We start from the raw sequence: 25,459 nt of genomic DNA on the forward strand, positions 1-25,459 counted from the left end.
CAATACTGGGGATTTGAAAAGCCATAGTCAATCAATCAATAATATATAATTATTTTAGCAAAAATGTTTATTTTTAATTACAATCTGTAGAAGCTATGAGAATAGGAAGGTTCAAATCTTTTGTGAAGCATCACAGCACAGTTGAAATATAATGGCAAATAAAAATCCGAATGGATGATGTTGGAAGATAGATGGGAGGGGTTGAGTGGAACTGAAGGGTGGGACTATAAACAGGATAAACAATGTAGGGCATGCGGGATCTGTGAAATGTGTATAGGTGCGGAGCTTTTGTGAATAGCACAGTTACAAGTGGAAATAAAATTGGATGGACAACAGAAATAGAGGAAGGACTAAGAACAAACAAGAGAGAACTATTGTAAAGTAGACTGTGTCTGTAAATGGTATAAGATGTATAAATTGAAGGTAAAAGAGAAGTGTTTATTAGTTTACTCCAATTGGGGGACGGTGGTAGGGTTGCGGGGAATAATAATAAAGGTATATCTTTTAAAAAAGTATGTATGTCTATATAGGTATGTGTATGTATATATGTGTATATGTATGCATGCGTGTATGGATATATATATTTACCCCAAAAAATATGGGGGATTGGAAATGTGCAGACAATACATTGGAAGCAACATTCTTTCCGTAATATTAAGCTGATCCACCCCTAAAAAAAAAAAAAATAATAATTATAAAATTTAAAAATAATAAAAAAAAAAAAAAAAAAAAAAAAAAAAAAGTGTTAACGTCTTATGGCTGGGGGCAGTATTGAGTAGCTTTGGACTGAATAAGGTGCCCAGAGTAAACTGCCTGCTACTCTGTCCCAGAAGCTGAGATATAAATAGTATTAGTAGATTTGGATAGAAAACATGCTGAAGTTTCTAAAACTGTTTGAATGATGTCTGTGAATATAACAGAACTTATATGGCAGGCAAAAACCTGAGAAAAGATCCAACCAGGAAGTGGGAAATCTGAGGTTTGTAGGTTTGCCTATCCAATATACAGTGTCTTTGGGGTCATATTGCACTTCCTAAGGCTTCCAATAGATGTCAACCGTCTTTAGAACCTTTGTTTGATGCTTCTACTGTGAAGAATGAGGGAAGGAGAGCTCTTTGAGTCAGCTGTCTGGCATGAGCTGGTCACGCGCGCTCACGTGAGAGCGACCTGCGTTCCATCGCATTTCTGAAGACAAAGGAATTCTCCGGTTGGAACATTATTGAAGATTTATGTTAAAAACATAGAAAACATAGATTGATTATATACATCGTTTGACATGTTTCTACGAACTGCAATGGATTTTTTTGACTTTTCGTCTGACTTGTGTGTCATCAATTTGGATTTTGGAACTAAACGCGCGAACAAAAAGGAGGTATTTGGACATAATTATGGACGTTATCAAACAAAACAAACATTTATTGTGGAACTGCGATTCCTGGGAGTGTATTCTGATGAAGATCATCAAAGGTAAGTGAATATTTATAATACTATTTCTGACTTCTGTTGACTCCACAACATGGCGGATATCTGTATGGCTTGTTTGGGCTCTGAGCGCTGTACTCAGATTATAGCATGGTGTGCTTTTTCCGTAACGTTTTTAAAAAATCTGACACAGCGGTTGCATTAAGGAGAAGTTTATCTAAAGTTCCATGTATAATACTTGTATCTTTTATCAATGTTTATTATGAGTATTTCTGTAAATTGATGTGGCTCTCTTCAAAATCACCGGATGTTATGGAGGCAAAACATTACTGAACATAATGAGCCAATGTAAACTAAGTTTTTTTTTATATAAATATGAACTTTATCGAACAAAACATACATGTGTTGTGTAACATGAAATCCTATGAGTGTCATCTGATGAAGATCATCAAAGGTTAGTGATTAATTTTATCTCTATTTCTGCTTTTTGTGACTCCTCTCTTTGGCTGGAAAATGGCTGTGTTCTTCTGTGACTAGGTACTGACACTAACATAATCGTTTGGTGTGCATTCATCGTAAAGCCTTTTTGAAATCGGACACTGTGGCTGGATTTACAACCAGTTTATCTTTAAAATGGTGTAAAATACTTGTATGTTTGAGGAATTGTAATTATGAGATTTCTGTTGATTGAATTTGGCGCCCTGCACTTTCACTGGCTGTTGTCAAGTCGATCCGGGATCTCAGCCATAAGAAGTTTTTAAACAAATCAAAATATCTATTTCATATTTGAGATTCTCCAAAGTAGCCACCCTTTGCCTTTATGACAGCATTGCATACTCTTGGAATTCTCTCAACCAGCTTCACCTGGAATGCTTTTCCAACAGTCTGCAGAGTTACCATATATGCTGAGCACTGGTTGGCTGCTTTTCCTTCACTCTGCGGTCTAACTCATCCTAAATCATCTCAAATGAGTTGAGGTTGGGTGATTGTGAAGGCCAGGTCATTTGACGCAGCACTCCATCACTCTCCTTCTTGGTCAAATAGCCCTTACACAGCCTAGAGGTGTGTTTTGGGTCATTGTCTTGTTGGATTCTAATTAAATCACTGACAGTGTCACCAGCAAAGCACCCCCACACCATCACACCTCCTTCTCACATGTGGAGATCATATGTTCACCTACTCTGCGTCTCACAAAGACACAGCCTTTGGAACCAAAAATCTCACATTTGGACTCATCAGACCAAAGGACAGATTTCACCGGTTTAATGTCCATTGATCGTGTTTCTTGGCCCAAGCAAGTCTCTTCTTCTTATTGGTGTCCTATAGTAGTGGTTTCTTTGCAGTAATTAGACCATGAAGGGCTGATTCCGTATTGACTGAGATTCATGTCTTAAAGTAATGATGGACTGTAATTTCTCTTTGCTTATTTTAGCTGTTCTTGCCATAATATGGACTTGGTCTTTTACCAAATAGGCCTATCTTCTGTATACCACCCTTACCTTGTCAAAACACAACTGATAGGCTCAAATGCACTAAGAAGGAAAACAATTCCACAAGTTAACTTTTAACAAGGCACACCTGTTAATTGAAATGCATTCCAGGTGACTACCTTATGACGCTGGTTGAGAGAATGCCAAGAGTGTGCAAAGCTGTCATCAAGGAAAAGGGTGGCTACTTTGAAGAATCTCAAATATAACATATATTTTGATTTGTTTAACACTTTTGGTTAATACATGATTCCATATGTGTTATTTCACATGTTATTTCACATGTGATGTCTTCACTATTATTCTACAATGTAGAAAATTTAAAAAATATATAGAAAAACCCTGGAATGAGTAGGTGTGTCCAAACGTTTGACTGGTGCTGTAGATTTGAATCATGTCCTATCTTGTGGTGCTATTATAAGTACACATTTGTGAGGAAGAGAGATGGCTAATGATTCTATTGACAAGTCAGAGAGAGGCAGTCAAGGGTTAAACGAGAGAGACTATGAGAGAGCAGAACTGTGTGTGTGTGTGTGTGTGTGTGTGTGTGTGTGTGTGTGTGTGTGTGTGTGTGTGTGTGTGTGTGTGTGTGTGTGTGTGTGTGTGTGTGTNGTGTGTGTGTGTGTGTGTGTGTGTGTGTGTGTGTGTGTGTGTGTGTGTGTGTGTGCAGCGCTGTGTGTGTGTGTGTGCAGCGCTGTGTGTGTGTGAGAGTGTGTGTGTGTGTGTGCAGCGCTGGCCCCACCCCCCTCTCCTGCCTGATCCCACATCCTGTGTTTTTGAGAGCGGGCCTGCAAGTCCTCCCAGAGCAGAGGGGCCAAGCTGTCTGCTACCTCTCTCCCCCTCCTCCATCCTCCCCCTCTCTCTCTCTATCTGTCCCAGGCTGGAGCAGCCATCAGCGGCTCGCATTCCACTCTCCCTCCCCCGGCCCCACATAGGGAATCTGCTCCATGTTCTGAGTCTCTCGCCCTCTTTTTTTCTCAGTTTCTCTCTACCCCTACCCTGCCTATAGCCTCCTGCTAGCTTCCCTCGTCAGTCCTTTTGCAATCTCTTCACCTCTGCCAGGGCTCAACAATAAAACATGCAACTCCCAGAAAATATGTTCTGTTGAAAAGTTTATCCTGACACTGGCGTGGGTGTTTTTTTGGTGTGTTAATTTACAGACTTTATAAAGTCAATTGACAAAGACTGAACAAATGCTGATTGAACAAATACTTACTTTAGATACCTCTGATACTGGGTACCAGTATACTGTTTTATGAACCACAAAGAAACATTTTTTTTTTAAATTGTGTATTGTTATGTAATACCTTTTAATATTGAAGTAAGTACCAGGTAAATACTGTAAAATAAAGTGTTACCCAAGGTTGTGCACCAATAATTTTGACTCACATCTAAATCTTTTGTGAATTTTTGGGGAAAAAGTCCCACCTAGCCAATTGCTGTGGATTCACATTGTTTATTACTTTGAGCCACCTAACTTCCTAACTAATTTCTTTCAGAAATAAGTCATTTCCAATGGAAGGAGGCACAAGGAGACATTGAATGATTTGACTCTTGGTGACGTCAGATGTTGTGTATACAAATAAAGTCACACACTATATATGCTCCCAACAATCTAATGGGTAAACCAATGTTTCAGCACACAGTGTGCCTTCTGAAGTGTTAACTAAAAATTTTGTGACCAGTGTCACATTTTGTGACTTTGTGCTAGCAATTAGCTGATGAAAACTCTCGCTAGCAAGCTTTGACAGTGCTAGATAGACAATCAACCAACTTGCTATTGTAACGATGTTCGTCTGAGGAAGAAGGATGAGGAGTGGACCAAAGCGCACTGGATCACCACTGGAGGCTTCTTGCCATGGATCATCACTGGAGGCTTCGTGCCATGGATCATCACTGGAGGCTTCTTGCCATGGATCATCACTGAAGGCTTCGTGCCATGGATCACCACTGGAGGCTTCTTGCCATGGATCATCACTGGAGGCTTCGTGTCATGGATCATCACTGGAGGCTTCTTGCCATGGATCATTACTGGAGGCTTCGTGCCATGGATCACCACTGGAGGCCTCCTGCCATGGATCATTACTGGAGTGGAGAGACACACAGGAGGTCTGGCTCTGGGAGAAGGCACAGGACTCTGCAGGCTGGGGAGACATGCAGGAGGGTTAGGGCTTATCACAGGCACAGGACTCACCAGGCTGGGGAGACATGCAGGAGGCCTCTTCCTTGGCCGAGGCACCAGATACACTGGGCCGTGGAGGCGCACTGGCGGTCTCAAGCACAGAGCTAGCACAACTCGTCCTGGCTGGATACCCCCTGTAGCCCGGCAAGTGCGGGGAGCTGGAACAGGCCGCACTGGGGACCGGGGACACTGTGCGTAGGGCTGGTGCAGGATAACCCAGGCCGAGGAGACGCACTGGAGGCCAGATGCGCTGCGCCGGCACCATCCCTCCTGGCTCGATGCCCACTCTAGCCCGGCCGATGCGAGGAGCTGCGATGTGGCGCACCGGGCTATGAGTGCGCACTGGGGACACCTTGCGCGTCACCGCATAACACGGTGCCTGCCCGGTCAATCTCTTCCCACGGCAAACACAAGGAGTTGGCTCAGGTCTATGACCTGACTCCGCCAATCTCCCCGTGAGCCCCCCCCCCCAAAAAAAATTATCTCGTAGACAACTCCTTGAGCCAACTCCTCGTAGCGTCGCCGCTCCGCCTTAGCTGCCTCCAGCTCCTCTTTAGGACGGCGATACTCTCCCGTCTGTGCCAAGGGTCCCTTGCCGTCCAGGATTTCCTCCCATGTCCAGGAGTCCATTACACCACGCTGCTTGGTCCTTTGGTGGTGGGTGGTTCTGTAACGATGTTCGCCTGAGGAAGAAGGATGAGGAGTGGACCAAAGCGCAGCGTGGTACGTGTTCATGATTTTTATTGAACTCAGAACACTATGATCAAAAATAACAACGAGACAAACGAACAGTTCTGTCAGGTAACCAAACTAAATAGAAAACAACTACCCACAAAACCAACATGGAAAATGGCAAACTAAATAGGGTCCCCAATCAGAGACAACGAGAAACAGCTGTCTCTGATTGGGAACCAACTCAGGCCACCATAAACCTAAAAACACCTAGACCATACAAAATCCCCATAGACAAACAAAAACCCTAGACAAAACAAAAAACCCTAGACAATACAAAAACTAAACAAACCACCCTTGTCACACCCTGACCTAACCAAAAAACTAAGAAAACAAATATAACTAAAGTCAGGGCGTGACAGCTATTTCACAGGCTCTTCGGAAGTAACGCCAATGAGGGGAGATGTTGGCAATGTCGTACTACAAAGTAGTAAGCAGAAGCAATGTAAATCATCCGTTAGAGGGCACCATATTGCTGATACCCACCCAACTGTTTCAGATCAACAATAACTCGGGGCTAGTGGTCAATTTGGAACTGGGGGGTATCCATATAATTGTTTTCAATGGCAATCACACAATTGTAGAAACGGGATTGCATTTGAGCATAAAAAGGACTACACTCGAAAAACTCACATTTTATTTATCAAAGTTTCATATGCCAATGATCTGAGTGTGAAGTTGGCTGGTTTATAAATCTGCACAAGACTTCAAATGAAAGAGCACAATTTCACACCAACATTTAAAGAGTAGAGCGTTGACAGGAGAAATATGAATGTTTTTTGCCTACCACATGGTTAGCCTACCGATCAAGTACACTATACCAACTTGGTTATAATTTACTGCTAAAGAGAGCACCTTAGCTAGTGCAAATAAAATGGAGAGTAATTTGCAGATTATTTGAATGTCTTTTGGTCATGCATCGCTCACCGTTGTGGGAATAGACATGAAAGTAAAAAATAGCGCTTTGCATTACGCAGAATTGCTAATCTAATGGGATCGATATGTGCGCTTGCACATCTATCGACTGAAGTATTGCAGAAGCAATGCTTGATCTGCAAGTAAAAAGAGAAACTCAAGTCTTGCAAAAAATCCAAACTAAAACAACAATTGATCCAACGCACTGCAAATGTAGTCTGAAAAACGTCCCACTTCAATGCCTTTGAGACATCCAATCCATTGAGAGTATAAATATAAATGTCTCGTTGGGTGTGAAAGTGTCTAGCTAGCTACACGAAAGGCAGATACAATACTCAATGTTTAGACAAATGTAAATACGACCAAATTGTAACAGTCAGAGGTAATTGAGCTGCGGACGGCAGCTGTGGAGGCGATGAACGGTGAGCTGATAACGGCTAATGCTAGCAACCCTGTGGTATCTCCAGTCGCTAAAGCCATACTTATTCATGCTAACACTACTCTCCCCTTGTGTTATCTTACCTGGACCAAACCATCGAATGGTTAATGGTTCTGAATGGCCTACAATCTATAGATATTGCTTTGGCTGGTATGGAAAACCAAAATCGGGCTAGAGTAAAGAGCAGACTGTACCACTTGCTCTCTGTTCTCATTAGGCATTTCTCATGTATTTCTCCCTCTCCTCATCTCTCTTGATGCCCCATCTCCCTCTTTCTTTTTAATCTCCCCATGTTTATTTTTCTTATTTATTTTATCTTCTTTTTATCTCTATTAATTATTGTAACCCCCCCTCCTTTCTTTCTCCTCATCTCATTCTAGTGCTTGGAGAAGTTCCCTGTCATTCAGCACTTTAAGTTTGGCCGTCTCAAATTCCCAACAATCCTTGTGGAGGAATGTTCCACCATGTTTCACACAACCCCCCTCCCCCCCCAATTCATCCCCAATATTAGCACACACACCAATGCCAAAGCTGCCTTTAGATAAGAAATTCCTTGGCCAAATTGCTAATGATGCCAAAACAATAATCAGTGACTCGATTTGGTTTTGTTCTCTCCCCTGAAGTTTGAAGCATCCAGAAACTATTTGTTTGTAAATGGAGGAAAAATGTAATATGAATTTCATATGTCTAGTATAAAGCCTTTTAGTTAACTGAAAACAATAATGACACATTGGATAATCTCTCGCTACTCATTACAAGTGCGTACATTACGGAAAGCTGTCAGTCATACTCAATGCAATACTGAAAGCGTGTGCACCTTTACCAGTGTGTCTATTTATTTCTGTAAATGTAAAAATGCTGATCGGGTCGAGTTCATTAGGCTCCAGATGGAGGAAAACAGACAAAGAGGGAGGAACTACCTGGATTTAAAAGAATAAGAAACGTTCATTTTCATTTTCCGTTGTGTAATATTTTTTCCGTTTTCCAATATATAAGGTGCCCAGAGTAAACTGCCTGCTACTCATGTCCAGTTGCTAATATATGCATATTATTAGTAGATTTCAATAGAAAACACTCTGAAGTTTCTAAAACTGTTTGAATGATGTCTGAGTATAACAGAACTCATATGGCAGGCAAAAACCTGAGAAAAAATCCAACCAGGAAGTGGGAAATCTGAGGTTTGTAGGTTTTCAACTCATCGCCTATCGAAGATACAGTGGGATATTGGTCATTTTGCACTTCCTAAGGCTTCCACTAGATGTCAACAGTCTTTAGAACTTTGTTTGATGCTTCTACTGTGAATGAGGGGGGAATGAGGGCTCTTTGAGTCATGGGTCTGGCAGAGTGCCATGAGCTGACCAGGCGCGTTCACGTGAGAGAGTTAGCTTGCGTTCCATTGCATTTCTGAAGACAAAGGAATTCTCCGGTTGGAACATTATTGAAGATTTATGTTAAAAACATCCTAAAGATTGATTCTATACTTCGTTTGACATGTTTCTACGAACTGTAATATGACTTTTCGTCTGAACTTTCGCATGGACTTGCCCGCGCGTCGTGAGTTTGGATTGTGGAATATTTTGACTTTTCGTCTGACTTGCGTGTCATGAGTTTGGATTTTGGAACTAAACGCGCGAACAAAAAGGAGGTTTTTGGACATAAATTATGGGCTTTATGGAACAAATCAAACATTTATTGTGGAACTGGGATTCCTGGGAGTGCATTCTGATGAAGATCATCAAAGGTAGGTGAATATTTATAATGCTATTCTGACAACTGTTGACTCCACAACATGGCGCATATCTTCATGGCTTGTTTTGGCTCTGAGCGCTGTACTCAGATTATAGCATGGTGTGCTTTTTCCGTAACGTTTTTTGGAAATCTGACACAGCGGTTGCATTAAGGAGAGGTTTATCTAAAGTTCCATGTATAATACTTGTATCTTTTATCAATGTTTATTATGAGTTTTTCTATAAATTGATGTGGCTCTCTGCAAAATCACCGGATGTTTTGGAGGCAAAACATTACTGAACATAACACGCCAATGTAAACTGACATTTTTTTATATAAATATGAACTTTATCGAACAAAACATACATGTATTGTGTACTATGAAGTGCTATGAGTGTCATCTGATGAAGATCATCAAAGGTTAGTGATTAATTTGATCTCTATTTCTGCTTTTTGTGACTCCTCTTTTTGGCTGGAAAAATGGCTGTGTTATTATGTGAATAGGTGCTGACCTAACATAATGATATGTTGTGCTTTCGTCATAAAGCCTTTTTGAAATCGGACACTGTGGTGGGATTAATCATTTTGGTGTTCGGTTATTATTTCATGGAACTAGAAGCTGGTGGTTGGTTTTGAAAATGTCAACATGGTTCTCAACGAATTTATTCAACCGCAATAGGGTTACAAATTAAAAAGGAAATGAATATTCCCTTTGCACATTACAGTGCATTCGAAAGTATTCCGACCCCTTGGCTTTTTACACATGTTGATACGTTGCATCCTTATTCTAAAATGGATTTAAAAAATCCACATCAATCTACACATAATAGCACATAATGACAAAGGAAAAACATTTTTTTTTACATTTTTGCCAATGTATTAATAATAAAAAACTGAAATACCTTATTTACATAAGTATTCAGACTCTGCCATGAGACACTACATTTAGCTCAGGTGCATCCTGTTTCAATTGATCATGCCCAAAATATTTCTACAACTTGATTGGAGTCCACCTGTGGTAAATTCAATTGACTGGACATGATTTGGAAAGGCACACACATGTCTTTATAAGATCCCACAGTTGACAGTGCATGTCAGAGCAAAAACCAAGCCATGAGGTCAAAGGAATTGTCCGTAGACCTCCGAAACAGGATTGTGTCAAGGCACAGATCTGGGTAAGGGTACCAAAAATGTCTGCAGCATTGAAGGTACCCGAGAACACAGTGGCCTCCATCACTCATGAATGGAAGAGGTTTGGAACCACCAAGACTCTTCCTAGAGCTTTATGCTCACTTCCAGTTAGAGCAATACTGAAGCACGCATGAGAGCACCATCTGTTCCGGACGACTGTGTTCACGCTCTACGTAGCCGGTGTGAGCAAGACCTTTAAACAGATCAACATTCACAAGGCCACGGGGCCAGACGGATTACCAGGACATGTACTCAGAGCATGCACTGACCAATTGGCAAGTGTCTTTACTGAAATGTTCAACCTCTCCCTGACTGAGTCTGTAACACCTACATGTTTCAAGCAGACCACCTGTTCCCAAGAAAGTGAAGATAACCTGCCTAAATGACTTCCGCCCGTAACACTTACGCCAGTAGCCATGAAGTGCTTTGAAAGGTTGGTCATGGCTCACATCAACATCATCATTCCTGAAACCATTGACCCACTCCAATTCACATACCGCCCCAACAGATCCACAGATGACGCTAACTCCACACTGCCCTTTCCCACCTGGACAAAAGGAACACCTACGTGATAATGCTGTTCATTGACTACAGCTTAGTGGTCAACACCATAGTGCCCACAAAGCTCATCACTAAGCTAAGGATCCTGGGACAAAACACCTCCCTCAGCAACTGGATCCTGGATTTCCTAACGGGCCGCACCCATGTGGTAAGGGTAGTTAACAACACATCTGCCACGCTGATCCTCAACTCGGAGGGCCCCTCAGGGGTGCGTGCTCTGTCCCCTCCTGTACTCCCTGTTCACCCACGACTGCGTGGCCAAGCACGACTCCAACACCATCATTAAGTTTGCTGACGACACCAACAACAACGAGACAGGCTATTGGGAGGAGGTCAGAGACCTGGCAGTGTGGTGCCAGGACAACAAACTATCCCTCAACGTGAGCAAGACAAAGGAGATGATCGTGGACTAAAGGAAAAGGATGGCCGAACATGCCCCCATTCACATCAACGGGTCTGTAGTGGAGCGGGTCGAGTTTCAAGTTCCTTGGTGTCCACATCACCAACAAACTATCATGTTCCAAACACACCAAGAAAGTTGTGAAGAGGGCACGACAATGCCTTTTTCCCCCCAGGAGGCTGAAAGATTTGGCATGGGTAACACAGATCCTCAAAAAGTTCTATAGCTGCACCATCAAGAGCATCCTGGCCGGTTGCATCACAGCCTTGTATGGCAACTGCTCGGCATCCAACAGTTACAGTGAGTAGGTCGTACAGCCCAGTACATCACTGGAGCCAAGCTTCCTGCCATCCAGGACCTATATGCTAGGCGGTGTCAGAGGAATGTCCAAAAAATTGTCAAAGGCTCCTGTAACCCAAGTCATTGACTGTTCTCTCTGCTACCGTGCGGCAAACGGTACAGGAGCGCAAAGTCTAGGTCTAAATGGCTCCTTAACATCTTCTACCCCCAAGAGTGCTGAACAATTAATAAAATGGCCACCCAGATTATTTACATTTGTTTTTACACTACTGCTACTCACTGTTTATAATCTATGCATAGTTACTTCACCCCTACCTACATGTACAAATTACCTCGACTAACATGTACCCCCGCACATTGACTCAGTACCGGTACCCCCTGTATATAGCCTCATTATTGTTATGTTATTTTTTACTTTAGTTTATTTAGTAAATATTTTCTTAACTCTATTTCTTGAACTGCATTGTTGGTTTGTAAGTAAGCATTTCACGGTAAGGTCTACACCTGTTGTATTTGGCGCATGTGACACCAAGGATATATAGGGATACAGATAGGTCCAGCCAGTTATTCCTAAGTTTATAGTTAAATGTAAACATTCAACATTAATTCACTCTTTCTCATTTTCCAACCTCTGCAGCTAATCTGAATTCTCCACGCAAATTCGTTCTCAATTTTTGCCTCACCACTGTCGGGTTGTGCACAGAAGAGTGGCCCCTGAAATGTGTGCGGCTTGCTGCTGACTAATTAAAGCGAGGAGGCTGAGCAGAGCGGTCGGCATCACCTTATATTCACCCCTACCTATTGGAGCGACTGCTGTGCTGTGATCATCAACGCCGATGACACCAATAAGGATGAGGAGGGTGGAGGGGTTTTAGACCATGCACTCGGGTAAAGCGGCCTTCTGTCAGGGTAGCGTTAAGTTCACACAGCTGATCTCAGCAAGTGATCTAATGGCCTGATCATGTGGCCTGCCAAGAGACAAAGATTTGTTTACCTCAACTTCATCCCAGCACAGCTGTACATGTTAGCTAGCCATTGCAACATAAATCTTAAATGTTTAATTTGCGTATCTACCAGCTAGCTGCCTTATCTTTTTGTTGTGGTGTCTTATTGTTCACCTGGCACAAAAATGTTTGTACAAAGTTAACTGGATGAACCTTCACCTGCCTGTCCGTGATCCACATCCTTTGCATAGAAATGGCAACCAGAGGGTTAATGGACAAAATCTGTGATCGCACTATTGCCAAAAATACTTATTTAAATATGCCTTCGCTGTGTGTGAAATTTGGTGTCTCTATCATAAAGTCCACAATTTGTTCAGGTAGCTGATGGAATATGGTCAAAATAACCTCAACATGCCCCCTATTAAGGTCTTAAGAGTACTTTACTATCCAAATGATTGTCTATATTATCTGTGGGGTTCATTTAGTGTGTAGATAACATTACAAAGTCATTTTGATACTGTTTGGAACGATTTTACCCTATTTTCTTCCAGAAGGGAATCCGGATGGCAGCCATTTTATTAAAATGGCTGCCCTGGTTGACTGACAGGCTTCCCAGACTGTCTCCAATCTTTAAAATGTTCCTTAATGTATCTAGTAGTAGTGTACCAAGTTTGATACTTGTACCATAAAATGGAAAATAATTTAATCTTTCAACTGGACTAATGAGGATCCAAATAAAAAATAAATAAATAATAAGGCCAGTTGTGTCATTGTAACCTGAAACCACATTCTCTGACAGCACCAATCTTTAGAATTATTTATGCGATAGATGCTATTCCTTTGGAATCCACGCGGAGGAGCTCGCTCTACACCACTAAACGAATCCTCATTTGTTACAGTGGGAGAAGAACACTCATTTTAAAGGTTTATTATATACAATTATTTTCCATCATCGCTTTCTGGAGATGAAACCCGTCTATAGCGACCTAATGCTCCAAATAATAAAAAAGCACAATCAAATGTCCATTAACAGTTTGTCAAAAATATCTAAATTAACTGTAACCTATAGTCTATAAAAAGCATTGTAGATCTTCCATTATTTGTCGTAGTTTCGTCAAATCATGCTAAATAATAGTCTAATGTAAGAAAACCGACGCGCAGAGTTAGTTAAGCTTTCTATTTACGACCTACCTATACCAAATTAATATGCCCAAAGGCTAATGGCAAACAGTGCCAGCAACGGAGACTTGAAAGAGTAGGTTAGGCTAAACCATAGCTGCGTTGACGTGTTGGACGTACTGCGGTATGTTAAATTGAGAGGAGTCGAGAGGTTTCGGGTTGGAATAAAAACGAGGGAGACAGGAGGAGGGGTGGGAAGCGGGGTGGATGACTGTTGGGGGGAGGGGTGGCGAGGGAGGAGAAGCAGCGAAGCCGAGGTCAGCCCGAGGTGCCGCTACAAAGGCTTTCTAATACCTTCATTCATTGATTTCGAAGAACACCACCAAGTGGCATATAGCAGAGATAACACGACTGCAAGTTTGGGGGAAATGTCGGGCAAAAAAATGTGCACGCGCACAGCAGAGTCCCAGCCAGCTAGAGCGTGCACTAACTAACCAAGCACAGACAGTCCTATGTGAGTTTGGGACTAGAAATTAGCCACTGCCTTTTCTCAAGTAATCGAGTTTAAAAAACGATCTCTATTAGATATTAAATATCCTTCATTGTTCTTACAGCATTGAACCCCACATGGTTGTAACAACCAAGTTGTAACGTTGTAACAACTCATAGCAGGCTACTTTTCTTTTTCTTTTTTTACATTTAAACATGGATGCCCCATCAATAACAGTAATGCTGTAAATAATAGTCCAAAAAGGTCTAGCTATACAAAAGTGTTGGCTATACTATGAGTTTCTTGGAATTAAATGTAGTATCCCAAAATACATTATATATTTCATGGATATCTTTGTGTTGATAACCAGGTCTTCCTGGTCTACAATGATGTGAGAAGATAATGTGGTGTAGGCCTATGCAACATATCAGTTCTTTTGTAACACAGGTTACCAAATAGGCCAACCTCACTCCCTTATAGGAAATAACATTTGACCAGCATGTGCCATTCAAACAATAAATCAAGGAGAGTTGATTGTTTTCCATTTTTTATTAAGATTATAAATTTAACAAATATGTTCTTAAACAGTTTTACCCGGTGATATACAATTTAATATGCACAAAAATACAAGAATACAAACAAAATATGAAGAGGACGTCTGGAAACATCTTTCAGTACACATAGTGCTTATAATGTGTGGATGTATGGCTAAATCAGGAGCTTGCCTTTTTAGAACAAAAGGTCATACGACTTAAGAAAATAAAACAAAAACTCACAAAACCAAGCCATGTTGGCATCATGAATTACTGTGAAGGCTTGATCAATAACTTGTTGTTATAGGTTATGTGGGAGGGGGGCGCTCAACAACCAAAACTGTCAAAAACTACCTGGATTTATTAGATTACACATGCACTCTGGGAGTTGGAGTAACCTAATTAATGGTTCTGATCAGAGGTGAGGTGGGACGTTGGGTACAACTACCAGATCGATGGAGACACAGCAAGCTGGTTCAGAGTTAATGCACCCAGGAGTTTGATAGGGAAATTTAAGTCTGAACCATTGCGCCTTCACCTGTCAATGTATATGTGGTCAGAATGTACCACACAGGTCCCATGTAACATAGCCTACCACTGATGTGCTTAGAATAAGAGTTTCTATACACAAGGTTTAAATATCAACCCAGAGATAGCGACATGATAACCAAGTACAACACAACCGTGCTTGTGTATACATAGCCTGTTACAGCTTTCTGTTAGTTATTTGCCGAATGAAACCTCGACGCACAACAAAAGCATTTTGCAAAGCCATCCATGGCCACACTTTTCCAGTTAGGTTGAGCTAGGGCTACATTATATGATTGCTATTCAGTCACACTACTTGTGTAGTGTCTTTAAAACGAGACATTGTGTTCAAAACTGTTCTGGAGTGATCAACAACATAATCCGCGATCTAGACATTCAACCACTTTCAATGTTAGCAACAACAGCTACCAGTACCAGCTACCAGGCGTTGGGTTTAAGGCAACGAAATCAACTTCGTTAGATAAAATGCACAACTATTATGTAAAATGTGTTATGTAGACATTTTCGGTTTAAAATTAAAGCTTGCCCATCACATGCGGCAACAACCTTTCTCTCCCTCCCTGTGAAAACGAAAGTCAACAAACAAACGGTTCAATGTTTAAATACCCTTTCCTGCAAAAAAATAACGCCGATTTGATTTATACTTTGTACAATTTCATAAAGTGTTTCATTCTAGTTTCCCATGCAGTCAAAAAGCTACTATAGCTCTAGTCCATGCCCCAAGACTCGATAGGGCTTGTTTGCTACAGAACTGTCCGTTCAAGGCTAAGGCTTGCTCTAAGTCCGCCTGTCTGCTCACCAGCCCCGAAAACCCCGAACCGAAGATCGAGATCAGATTGGAAATGTTCGAAGTGTCCAAGTGTTCCGAATTTGCATAGGAACAATCCTCAAATTTCGCTCTTTTACACGGCGTAAAATCCGGTACCTCCTCAATATCGGATATATAATATTCAAAGTCAACCTTGCGTTTCTTGCCTGAGTACTGTGCGCCCTGGCAGCACTGTTGGAGAGACGCGCAGCAGTCCTGGTGAAGGTACCCATTCTCCACAGTAGTCACTACGTGCGTGTCCAAATCGAGCACCGTCGTTTTGTTGCAGTGTAAGTTGTTCACCGGGGAAAACTCGCAATTCGATACAGGGTAAGCCTCCGCACAACAGCTCTGGTAAAACGAGGGCTCTGTCTCCTTGCAGACCTCGTCGCTTTGGAGAGAGAGAGGCGCGGAGCAGGCGGAGGGGGTTTGCATATGCGCTGACTGCACTGCTACTAGTTGGCTCACTGGCAGCAGAGCGCAACACAGACTCGCCGGCTCGCTCACCCCGCCGTTGCCGCAGCAGTCCCCCCTCTGCTCCTCACAATCCTCGGCCAAATCCAGCGGGTTTAACTCCTGGATCTCGTTGCAGACGGTCATCACCTCTTCGTACTGCTGCATCCTGTAAATCTCCGCGTACTTCTCGTTCATGTAGACCTGCCTGGCGTTCCTCAACACATAGGACACCAGGAGGTTTTTGTGCAGCTTGATGCCTCCTCTCTGCGTCCTGGAGTTGTGGATCTTCCGTAAGGAAATAGATATTAGACTTTGTGCATCCACTGCACACTCCATCGTGTTGATCATGATGGTGATCTAGTCGTTTCCCTCTCCTCTCTGACGCAGAAAAGCGACTTTCTCTCAGTGGAAGTCACGATATTTCTATTGGGGGCGAAGGCTAAGTCAGCTCTGTGGTGAAACATTGAACACGGCTGTCCGCTTCCCTCTGTAAGCGAGCAAGAAATCATTTGCTAGGCACACATTGCCGGAGTATATATATTTCGAGGAGTCTGCCCACAACGGCTTGCGCCAATAGGGACCCGCGTTCGCCATTGATTGACATGCAAACTCCACCCATATGAGATGATCAGGCCCTATCAGACAGAGGCGGTTCTTCTGTGCTATTCAAATTCCAAACTGACTTTACCAAACTGGAATGCTCTCATGAGACTCACTGGGCTAAAGCGCCCGGTCAAATAGTACATGCGTGTCTTTGTGACAAGCCTACAACATGGGGGAAACTATTTCTGTCTTAAAAATGTCTGTAATATTGAGGATATTAATCTTCGTCAAATTATTTTCTGATCTGAATTCTGTACCAAACAAAAATAAAGTCTAGGGCACTTAAACATGAGTTTTAGTGTTTAGAATAAGAACATATTGAATATTTGTCTATGCACATGATATTAATTTCTCATTTGATTGATGGATTGATTCTTAAACTACCTCTGAATTATTCTGATTACATTTTAATATATATACACTTATCAGGTGTAAATAAAATGTGTGTACATTTTAAAAGCCAACTGCCCCATAATGTATATAAGGGCTATACACTACAATCAGGAAACAGCGGAAATATGAACTATTTTGCTATTGAACTATTTTGCTATAAAAACAAGAAATGACATTGACAAATAGACAAACAAATAACATATCATTTTGTTGTTGTGCTATGTCATTATTTACTTATTGTATTCTATCCATTAGGTTATGTTAGTCACACATTGGTCTCACAATAGCTTCCAATGTGTTGAGTAGAAATCCAGTTCCACTGGTCAATGTGAGAATTAGGATCCCCATTAGCTGTTGCAAAAACAGCAAATACTCTTCCTGGGGTCCATACAAAACATAAAACATGACATAATACAGGACAATAATAGACAAGAACAGCTCAAGGACAGAACTACATACATTTAAAGGGACACTCTAGTCTCCCACTAATTTAACACCTGATTTGCTTAACAAAAGGCACATCTCTATAGGTGGTTCAGGTATGTCATGACATCGCACAAGTGGAGGGGCCGGGGGGGGTTGCTCTTTTGATCTATGTTGCTCCTCTATTGTTCCTCAAGCAAGGGCGTGGCCGATGACATCACGGATTCCCATCAGACCAACCCCTTGAAGTTTGCAGTTGTCAAAAAAAAAATGACTATTTTGCTAAAAACTATTTTGCTAGTTAGAGATTCTAGATTTTATTTTGCTAAAAAAAAAAAATATCTTTACACTTTAGTGTGTGTACTTTGATATATTTAAATTTGGGATATTCCCTTTTTAAAGTAAAAAAAATATTTCTGAAGGACATCTTTAAAATAAGAATCTAGAAAAAACTGCACCTGCACAGACAAAATAATGAGAAAAAAGAGAGACCTATACTATTGGCCTACATTCAGTCACATCTATCAATTTAATGTTTTCTTGCATATCAGTTGACATATACTGTACATACAAGTTATTTGTATGTAGTGCATGTGTTATAACATGCATGCAATGTAGTGCACGACTATCCAATGTAGAGTATGTCTGATTGTCAAACCACAAAGCTATTTATCTATTGCATCCCTTTCATAGTAAACATATTTCTGTTTAATATTGTAAATCATTTCAAAATGATCCACCTGATCCACCTGATTCACACCTCAGACCCCTACTCTCTCTCTCTCTAAATTCAATTGTCAATTTAAAGGGCTTCATTGGCATAGGAGAACTATGTTTACATTGCCAAAGCAAGTGAAATACATAATAAACAAAAGTGAAAAAAACAATTAAAAAAATGCACAGTAAACATTACACTCACACAAATTCCAAAAGAATAAAACATTTCAAATGTCATATTATGTCTATATACAGTGTTGTAACGATGTGCAAATAGTTAAGGGAAAATAAATAAACATATGGGTTGAATTTACAATGGTGTTTGTTCGTCACTGGTTGCCCTTTTGTGGCAACATGAATGATTGCACCCTGTGGTATTTCGCCCAATAGATATGAGCTTTTCAAAATTGGATTTGTTTTTCAAATACTTTGTGGTTCTGTGTAATCTGGGGGAAATATGTGTCTCTAGTATGGTCATACATTTGGCAAGAGGTCAGGAAGTGCAGCTCAATTTCCACCTCATTTTGTGGGCAGTGTGCACATAGCCTGTCTTCTCTTGAGGGAGAGAGAGCCTGTCTGTCTACGGCGGCCTTCCTCAATAGCAAGGCTATCTTACTGGGTCTGTACATAGTCAAGGCTTTCATTAATTTGAGGTATTCTGCCACTGTGTACCAAAGGGCCAAAAAGCATTGTAGTTTGCTCAGTTTTTTTGTGAATTCTTTCCAATGTGTCAAGTAATTATCTTTTTGTTTTCTCATTATTTGGTTGGATCTATTGTGATGCTGTTGCTGTCCTGGGGCTCTGTGGAGGTCTGTGTTTATGAACAGAGCCACAGGACCAGCTTGCTTAGTGGACTTTTCTCTAGGTTAATCTCTCTGTAGGTGATGGCTTTGGTATGGTAGGTTTGGGAATCGCTTCCTCTTAGGTGGTTGTATAATATAACAGTTATTTTCTGGATTTGGATAATTAGCGGCTATTAGCCTAATTCTGCTCTGCATGCATTATTTGGTGTGTTATGCTGTACATGGAGGATATTTTAGCAAAATTCTGCATGCAGTCTCTCTTTCTCACACACACCTCACCAAGCTACCTCTACGCCCTCCCTTTCTTCTCCACTCTCCCTCCCTCCCCACCTCAGCTTGGAAGTGGTGTGGAAGGGAGTGATGGGAGAATCATGCAGATATAGCAGATCTAAGGCAGCACAGCTATTGCAGCGCTGTCTCAGATGTTCTGCCTGCTCGGCTCTCCTCAGAAGGAGAGAGAAGCGCCGCTGCATCTTAACAATGCCTGGGAAGCCAGGCCGCTTCTTTTCTCTTCTCTTAGCTATGTATTGAGAGCAGTGGAGGCTCCTGAGAGGAGGAAGGAGAGGACCATCCTCCTCAGTGAATTTCATAAAAAAAAAAAAGTTAAACATTGAAAAAGTTATCATTTTTACATAAAACTATACTAAATATATTCACATAACCAAATAATAAATTAAAACACTGCTTTGCAATGAAGGTCGACAGTAGCCTCAACAGCACTCTGTAGGGTGGCACCATGGTGTAGCCGGGGGACAGCTAGCTTCCGTCCTCTTGGTACATTGACTTCAATACAAAACCTAGGAGGCTTCTTGGTTCTCACCCCGATCCATAGACTTACACAGTAATTATGAGAACGTCCAGAGGACGTCCTCCGACCTATCAGAGCTCTTGCAGCATGAACTGATATTTTGTTCACCCATTCAAAGGATCAGATAATGAATCTAGTCCTGAAAGCATAAGCAACAGCTAGCTAGCACTGCAGTGCATACAATGTGGTAAGTAGTTGACTCAAAGAGAGAGAAAGACAATTGTTGAACATTTTTGAACAAATTAATTTCTTCAAAAATGAAGGAGAAGCAAGAGAGTGATTTCATCAAATCTTTTCACTTTCAGTTTCACTTAGCTAGCAAATGCAGCTGGCTTGTTTAACCTACTCAAACACCCGGCTCAAACAGAGGGATGCTATGTTAGCTAACGCACAGTTGCACATCGCACTGTAACGTACAATTTACCTTATTTTAGTGCCCCAAAAAAACGGAATCCAGGTCAACTGTAATATGAATACCATTGTAAAGCACAATTTCTCCCCTTTCAAGCAAAATCAATGACGAGCCCTTGATGATGCCCGTCTCTGCATGATTCAAGGCAATGAGCTCCGTCGGGTCTTTTTAAAAATGGCGGGTGGGGAAGCGAAACCTATTAGGGTTTCGGGGAGGGAAAGGGGGAGATGAGCCATGTGGGGAAACAACTTTTCTCACCCGATCTGTCCAACTTTTCACCTCTAAAATGTAAATAAAACACTATAAAGAGTTTATATAATGTGTCATTACATACCTATTTGAAAGTTTGTGTCGAATTTGAATCAGGTTTTTAGGGTGGCGCTAAAGTTATCTTCAGAAGTAAACAGCGGCTGTTGCAGCTTTTGAGAGTCATGATGCCTTGCAGTGAAAAAAATGTATGCATTCAAGTTGTACATTTGACTAGGTATCCCTCCTGTCCCTGTCCGTTTTTTGTTTTTAATCTGCGAGAGAAGCGCTACACCTGGTGGAGAGAGGCTATACGACACAGAATGAGTTGCTTTATGCGTGCTGCATGTTACGTCATGACACGTCACAATTTAACGTACAGCGTCGGAGAGGTCAGTTTTTTCAACTTTTCTCCAATACTATCGTGCCATTACCATGTCAATCAATGCTTGAATAGAAACGTAGTTCACACCCCAGATTTTGATGCCAACACAGTTGCTACAGTCCCATTAGTTTTCGTTGCAGCCTCGTTTGAATGCCGCGGTATTGCAAATTGTACAGAATGGGGTTAGTCAACAGTAGCTGGCTATGACTATCGAACACAACACTGGAACTTTTCCAAGTCAAGGTAAGCTTTTGGTTTTATTAATTTATTGCCACCGCTGTTGTAACTGCTTGCTGACTATACACTGTAACTTTACTGCATGATTATAGTGGGTTTACTAACACCTTAGTTCTATTAGCTATGTTGACTAGGACGTTACTTTAGCAAATATGGGGACAATGATGTAGGCTGTGTGTAGCGGTTATGACATGGTTTGGCTTGGAAAGGTTTTCGCCTGGTCACCATACAGCTGAGGTGTTGTGCATTGTATTCCACAAATGAAGGGAAAAGGTGACAGGAGTAGAGTGCATTGAGGCGAGAAGGAATACAACGTGGCTACTATGAAAGTGAACTGTGTTTATGCGTGATCAGGGGTGTATTCATTCGGATGATTCTGTTGAAAAAACATTTCTTAAACGGAAGAAAACGAAACAGTGATAGAAATACCTGAATTTGTCCAATAGAAACTCTCGTTTGCAACTGTTGGACTAATGATTACACCCTAGATAAGCTAGATGCAGGCAAGAGTGTGCAAGGTGGTATTGAATGTGTCACTGTCTGTCCATGTGTCACTGTATGTCATCTCAAATGTTTCTCTCGACCTACGTTGTAAACATTCATTCATAGGCTAGGTTGAGTATCATGTAGTAGCCTAAACCTATCGATTTTATATTGAACCGGGTGAATGGAATATGAATGAGTCATCCAACATACTGTAATAGACATAAGGCCATGCTCATGAAAATAAAAAAATCGTCCTCCCTCATTATAAACGATACTGACCGCCACTGATTGAGAGAGGGGAGGGAGGGAAGAAATCAATAACCACATGTGTAACTAAGACAGCCTACCAAACTGGAATGGTGACCACATTGAGATGGTGTGTGCATGTGTGATGGTGTTTGTGAGAGTGTGTGTTTATTGGGGGAAAGAAAGAGAGAGTGTTTATGTGGGGATAGAAAGTGTGTGACATAACAAGAGTGTGTGCAGGGCCGGTTCCAGGCATAAGCGACATAAGCGCTTTTACATTTTTGGGGGAACTCAGTCGGGGTCTCAACTTAACACTGAATGTAAGAATAGTAGAATACACCAGGTGTCATTTTGAAATTTTGTTGTGCATCAGCAGTTTCTTTTTTTTCAGCTATCTAAACTTGTAGTAAACATGTCCGAATACCGACCGGGCACGCAGAGCACGTGCCCAGGGGCCCTGACTTCCAGGGGGCCCCCATTGATTTTGTCAGTCATTCTCACTACGATATGATATTTTTTATTTTATTTCACCAGGTGGGCCAGTTCAGAACAAGTTCTCATTTACAACTGCGACCTGGCCAAGATAAAGCAAAGCAGTGCGACAAAAATAACAACACAGTGTTGCACATAAACAAACGTACAGTCAATAACACAAAAGAAAAGAAAAATATAAATATCTATGTACAGTGTGTGCAAATGTAGAAGAGTAGGCAATAAAAAGACCATAGAGGCTAAAATAATTACAAGGTATCATTAATACTGGAGTGATAGATGTGCAGATGATGATGTGCAATTAGAGATACTGGGGTGCAAAAGAGCAAGAGGGTAAGTAATAATATGGGGATATGGTGTTGGGTGTGCTACTTACAGATTGGCTGTGTACAGGTACAGTGATCGGTAAGCTGCTCTGAGGGCTGATGCTTAAAGTTAGAGAGGGATATACAAGACTCCAGCTTCAGATATTCTGCAATTCGTTCCAGTCATTAGCAGCAGAGAACTGGAAGGAAAGGCGGCCAAAGGAAGTGTTAGCTTTGGGGATGACCAGTGCAATATACCTGCTGGAGAGCGTGCTACGGGTGGATGTTGCTATGGTGACCAGTGAGCTGAGATAAGGCAAGGCTTACCTGGGAGGCGGGACTGGGAGACTAGTCTGGATCAACGGAAAAATGAACGGAGCAAAGTACAGGGGGATCCTTGATGAAAACCTGCTCCAGAGCGCTCAGGACCTCAGACGTGGGTGAAGGTTCACCTTCCAACAGAACAACAACCCTAAGCACACAGTGAAGACAACGCAGGAGTGGCTTCGGGACAAGTCTCTGAATGTCCTTGAGTGGCTCAGCCAGAGCCCGGACTTGAACCCGATCGAACATCTCTGGAGAGACCTGAAAATAGCTGTACAGCGATGCTCAACATCCAACCTGACAGAGCTTGAGCGGATCTGAAGAGAAGAATGGGAGAAACTCCCCAAATACAGGTTTGCCAAGCTTGTAGCGTCATACCCAAGAATACTCAAGGATGTAATCGCTGCCGAAGGTGCTTCAACAAAGTACTGAATAAAGGGTCTGAATACTTATGTAAATGTGATATTATATTTTCTTATTTTTAATTAAATTTGCAAACATTTCTAAAATCAGATTTTTGCTTTGTCATTCTGGGGTATTGTGTGTAGATTGATGAGGAAAATAAACAATTTAATATATGTTTTAGAATAAGGCTGTAACGTAACAAAATGTATAGTATAATAATTGATCAACCCTACAAGCAATACAAGACTCTATTATTATGGTGGGAGATTCTAAAATGGTTTTAAATACCTCTATGGGTCTCACACTACAAAGGATCACCCTCAAGCAGTTAAGGAAATCACAAATGTCATGGATATATTGGAACTAGTGGATATATGGAGGCTTAAATATCCTGACATAGTGAGATATAAATGGCGGAGGCTCAATCAAGCTTGTCGTCTTTTTTACCTTCATATGTCATTCTCTCTGGTACCAAAAATTTTAAAAGTGTTGATAGGGGACAGAATGCGGTCGGACCATCACATAATTGGCATATATATTACTCCTACAGAATTTCCACATGGGCGAGGATATTGAAAATGTAATCAAATAATTTACAACTGACTTTTCCGGACATAACATAGGTACAGCAGATCCCCTTATTGTATGGGACACTTTTGAATGTGAATGTGCCCAAGCAATTCAGTACTCATCTCTAAAACAAAAGCATTTAGGTGAAAATAGTCCATATTAACACAGGAAATTGAAGGACTAACAGTACAGATAGATAGCAATAAAAACTGTACCACAGAGGCTCAGAATAAGTTAGAGGAAAAACAAAAAGAAATGGAGGAACTTATTCAAGAAAGATCCAGTGTAATATATTATAAAAACAAAGCAAACTGGATGGAATATGGGGAAAAATGCACCAAAATTGTTTTTTAATCTTCAACATAAATATGCTACCAAAAATAATTTACTGAAACTTGTTACAAATGACGGAGTTACCCATGATTCACCAAACAATATTTTGAAAAAGGAAGTAAAGTACTTTAAGCATATGTTTTAGTTTCAGTCTCCTCCATCTCCACTAACCGAAACTAATTGTATGGATTTTTTCCTCATAATAATGTAAAATTAACATCTGTTCAGGAAGACTCATGTGGAGCCCAAATTACAGAGGAAGAACTTATTGATGCAATTAAATCTTTAAGTCTGTGAAAACTCCAGGGCTGGATGGCATACCAGTGGAAGTATACCAAACCTTTTTTGATGTACTCAGAGGACCGTTATAGCATGTTTTAACCACTCCTGGCAGTGGCAGTGCTGGCAACACTAGCTGCAGTAACCTATGGGGAGGGGGTCACACTCGGACATTCAGAGAGGGGGTATATTCTTGTGGCCCTGGTGGCACAAAATGAAAAGTCTGACTGCATGGAGATGCTTGGGAATATGGTCAATACAGGGGGACCATGTTGTGSGTGTTTCAGGGGAAGGGGGTATATCTGACCTCCATCATCTAGGTTAATAAAATCTCTCCATTTCTGCCCATTTTTTTTGCACAGTCTTGCAGGCCTTCTCATACAGCTGCAACTGTATATGCATTCATAAATCAAGACCTTTCTTGAGTTGGGCTCTGGGATGGTGCAACTGTTGAGAATGTGAGCCTATGGTTCTGTGGGGGGAAGGGGTTGAGTGTGTATGAGTGTGTGGGTGTATGTGCGTATCCCACAACTGTTGCGAAGGAGTTAAAGATGTTAGGGCCAATATAGGATGATTCACAATAATTGTTTGCTAATATAATACTTGCTTGCAATAATGTAATTTTGGTAATGGTGAGAGGTAAAATCTTTTGCATAAATTGACTACATTACTACAAATATGAATAGCTAATTATGCAAAATAAGAAACAGGATACATTTTTTAAAATATATATATA

At 41.3% G+C, this 25,459-nt stretch overlaps 2 protein-coding genes across 2 annotated transcripts in view; both read right to left on the reverse strand.

Moving 5' to 3' along the window:
- LOC139027800 (cryptochrome DASH-like) overlaps nucleotides 1-25,459 on the reverse strand; it is a 455,373-nt gene that overhangs the window by 340,819 nt on the left and 89,095 nt on the right. The window lies entirely within an intron of this gene.
- On the reverse strand, nucleotides 14,445-16,771 carry LOC111963763 (immediate early response gene 5-like protein). The gene has a single exon (XM_023987253.2). It carries the CDS (start codon nucleotides 16,602-16,604, stop codon nucleotides 15,681-15,683), a length of 924 nt encoding a protein of 307 aa, XP_023843021.1. The 5' UTR covers nucleotides 16,605-16,771; the 3' UTR covers nucleotides 14,445-15,680.

The sequence above is a fragment of the Salvelinus sp. IW2-2015 genome, linkage group LG5 (genome assembly GCF_002910315.2).
Source record: "Salvelinus sp. IW2-2015 linkage group LG5, ASM291031v2, whole genome shotgun sequence".
Taxonomy (NCBI): Eukaryota; Metazoa; Chordata; class Actinopteri; order Salmoniformes; family Salmonidae; genus Salvelinus; species Salvelinus sp. IW2-2015.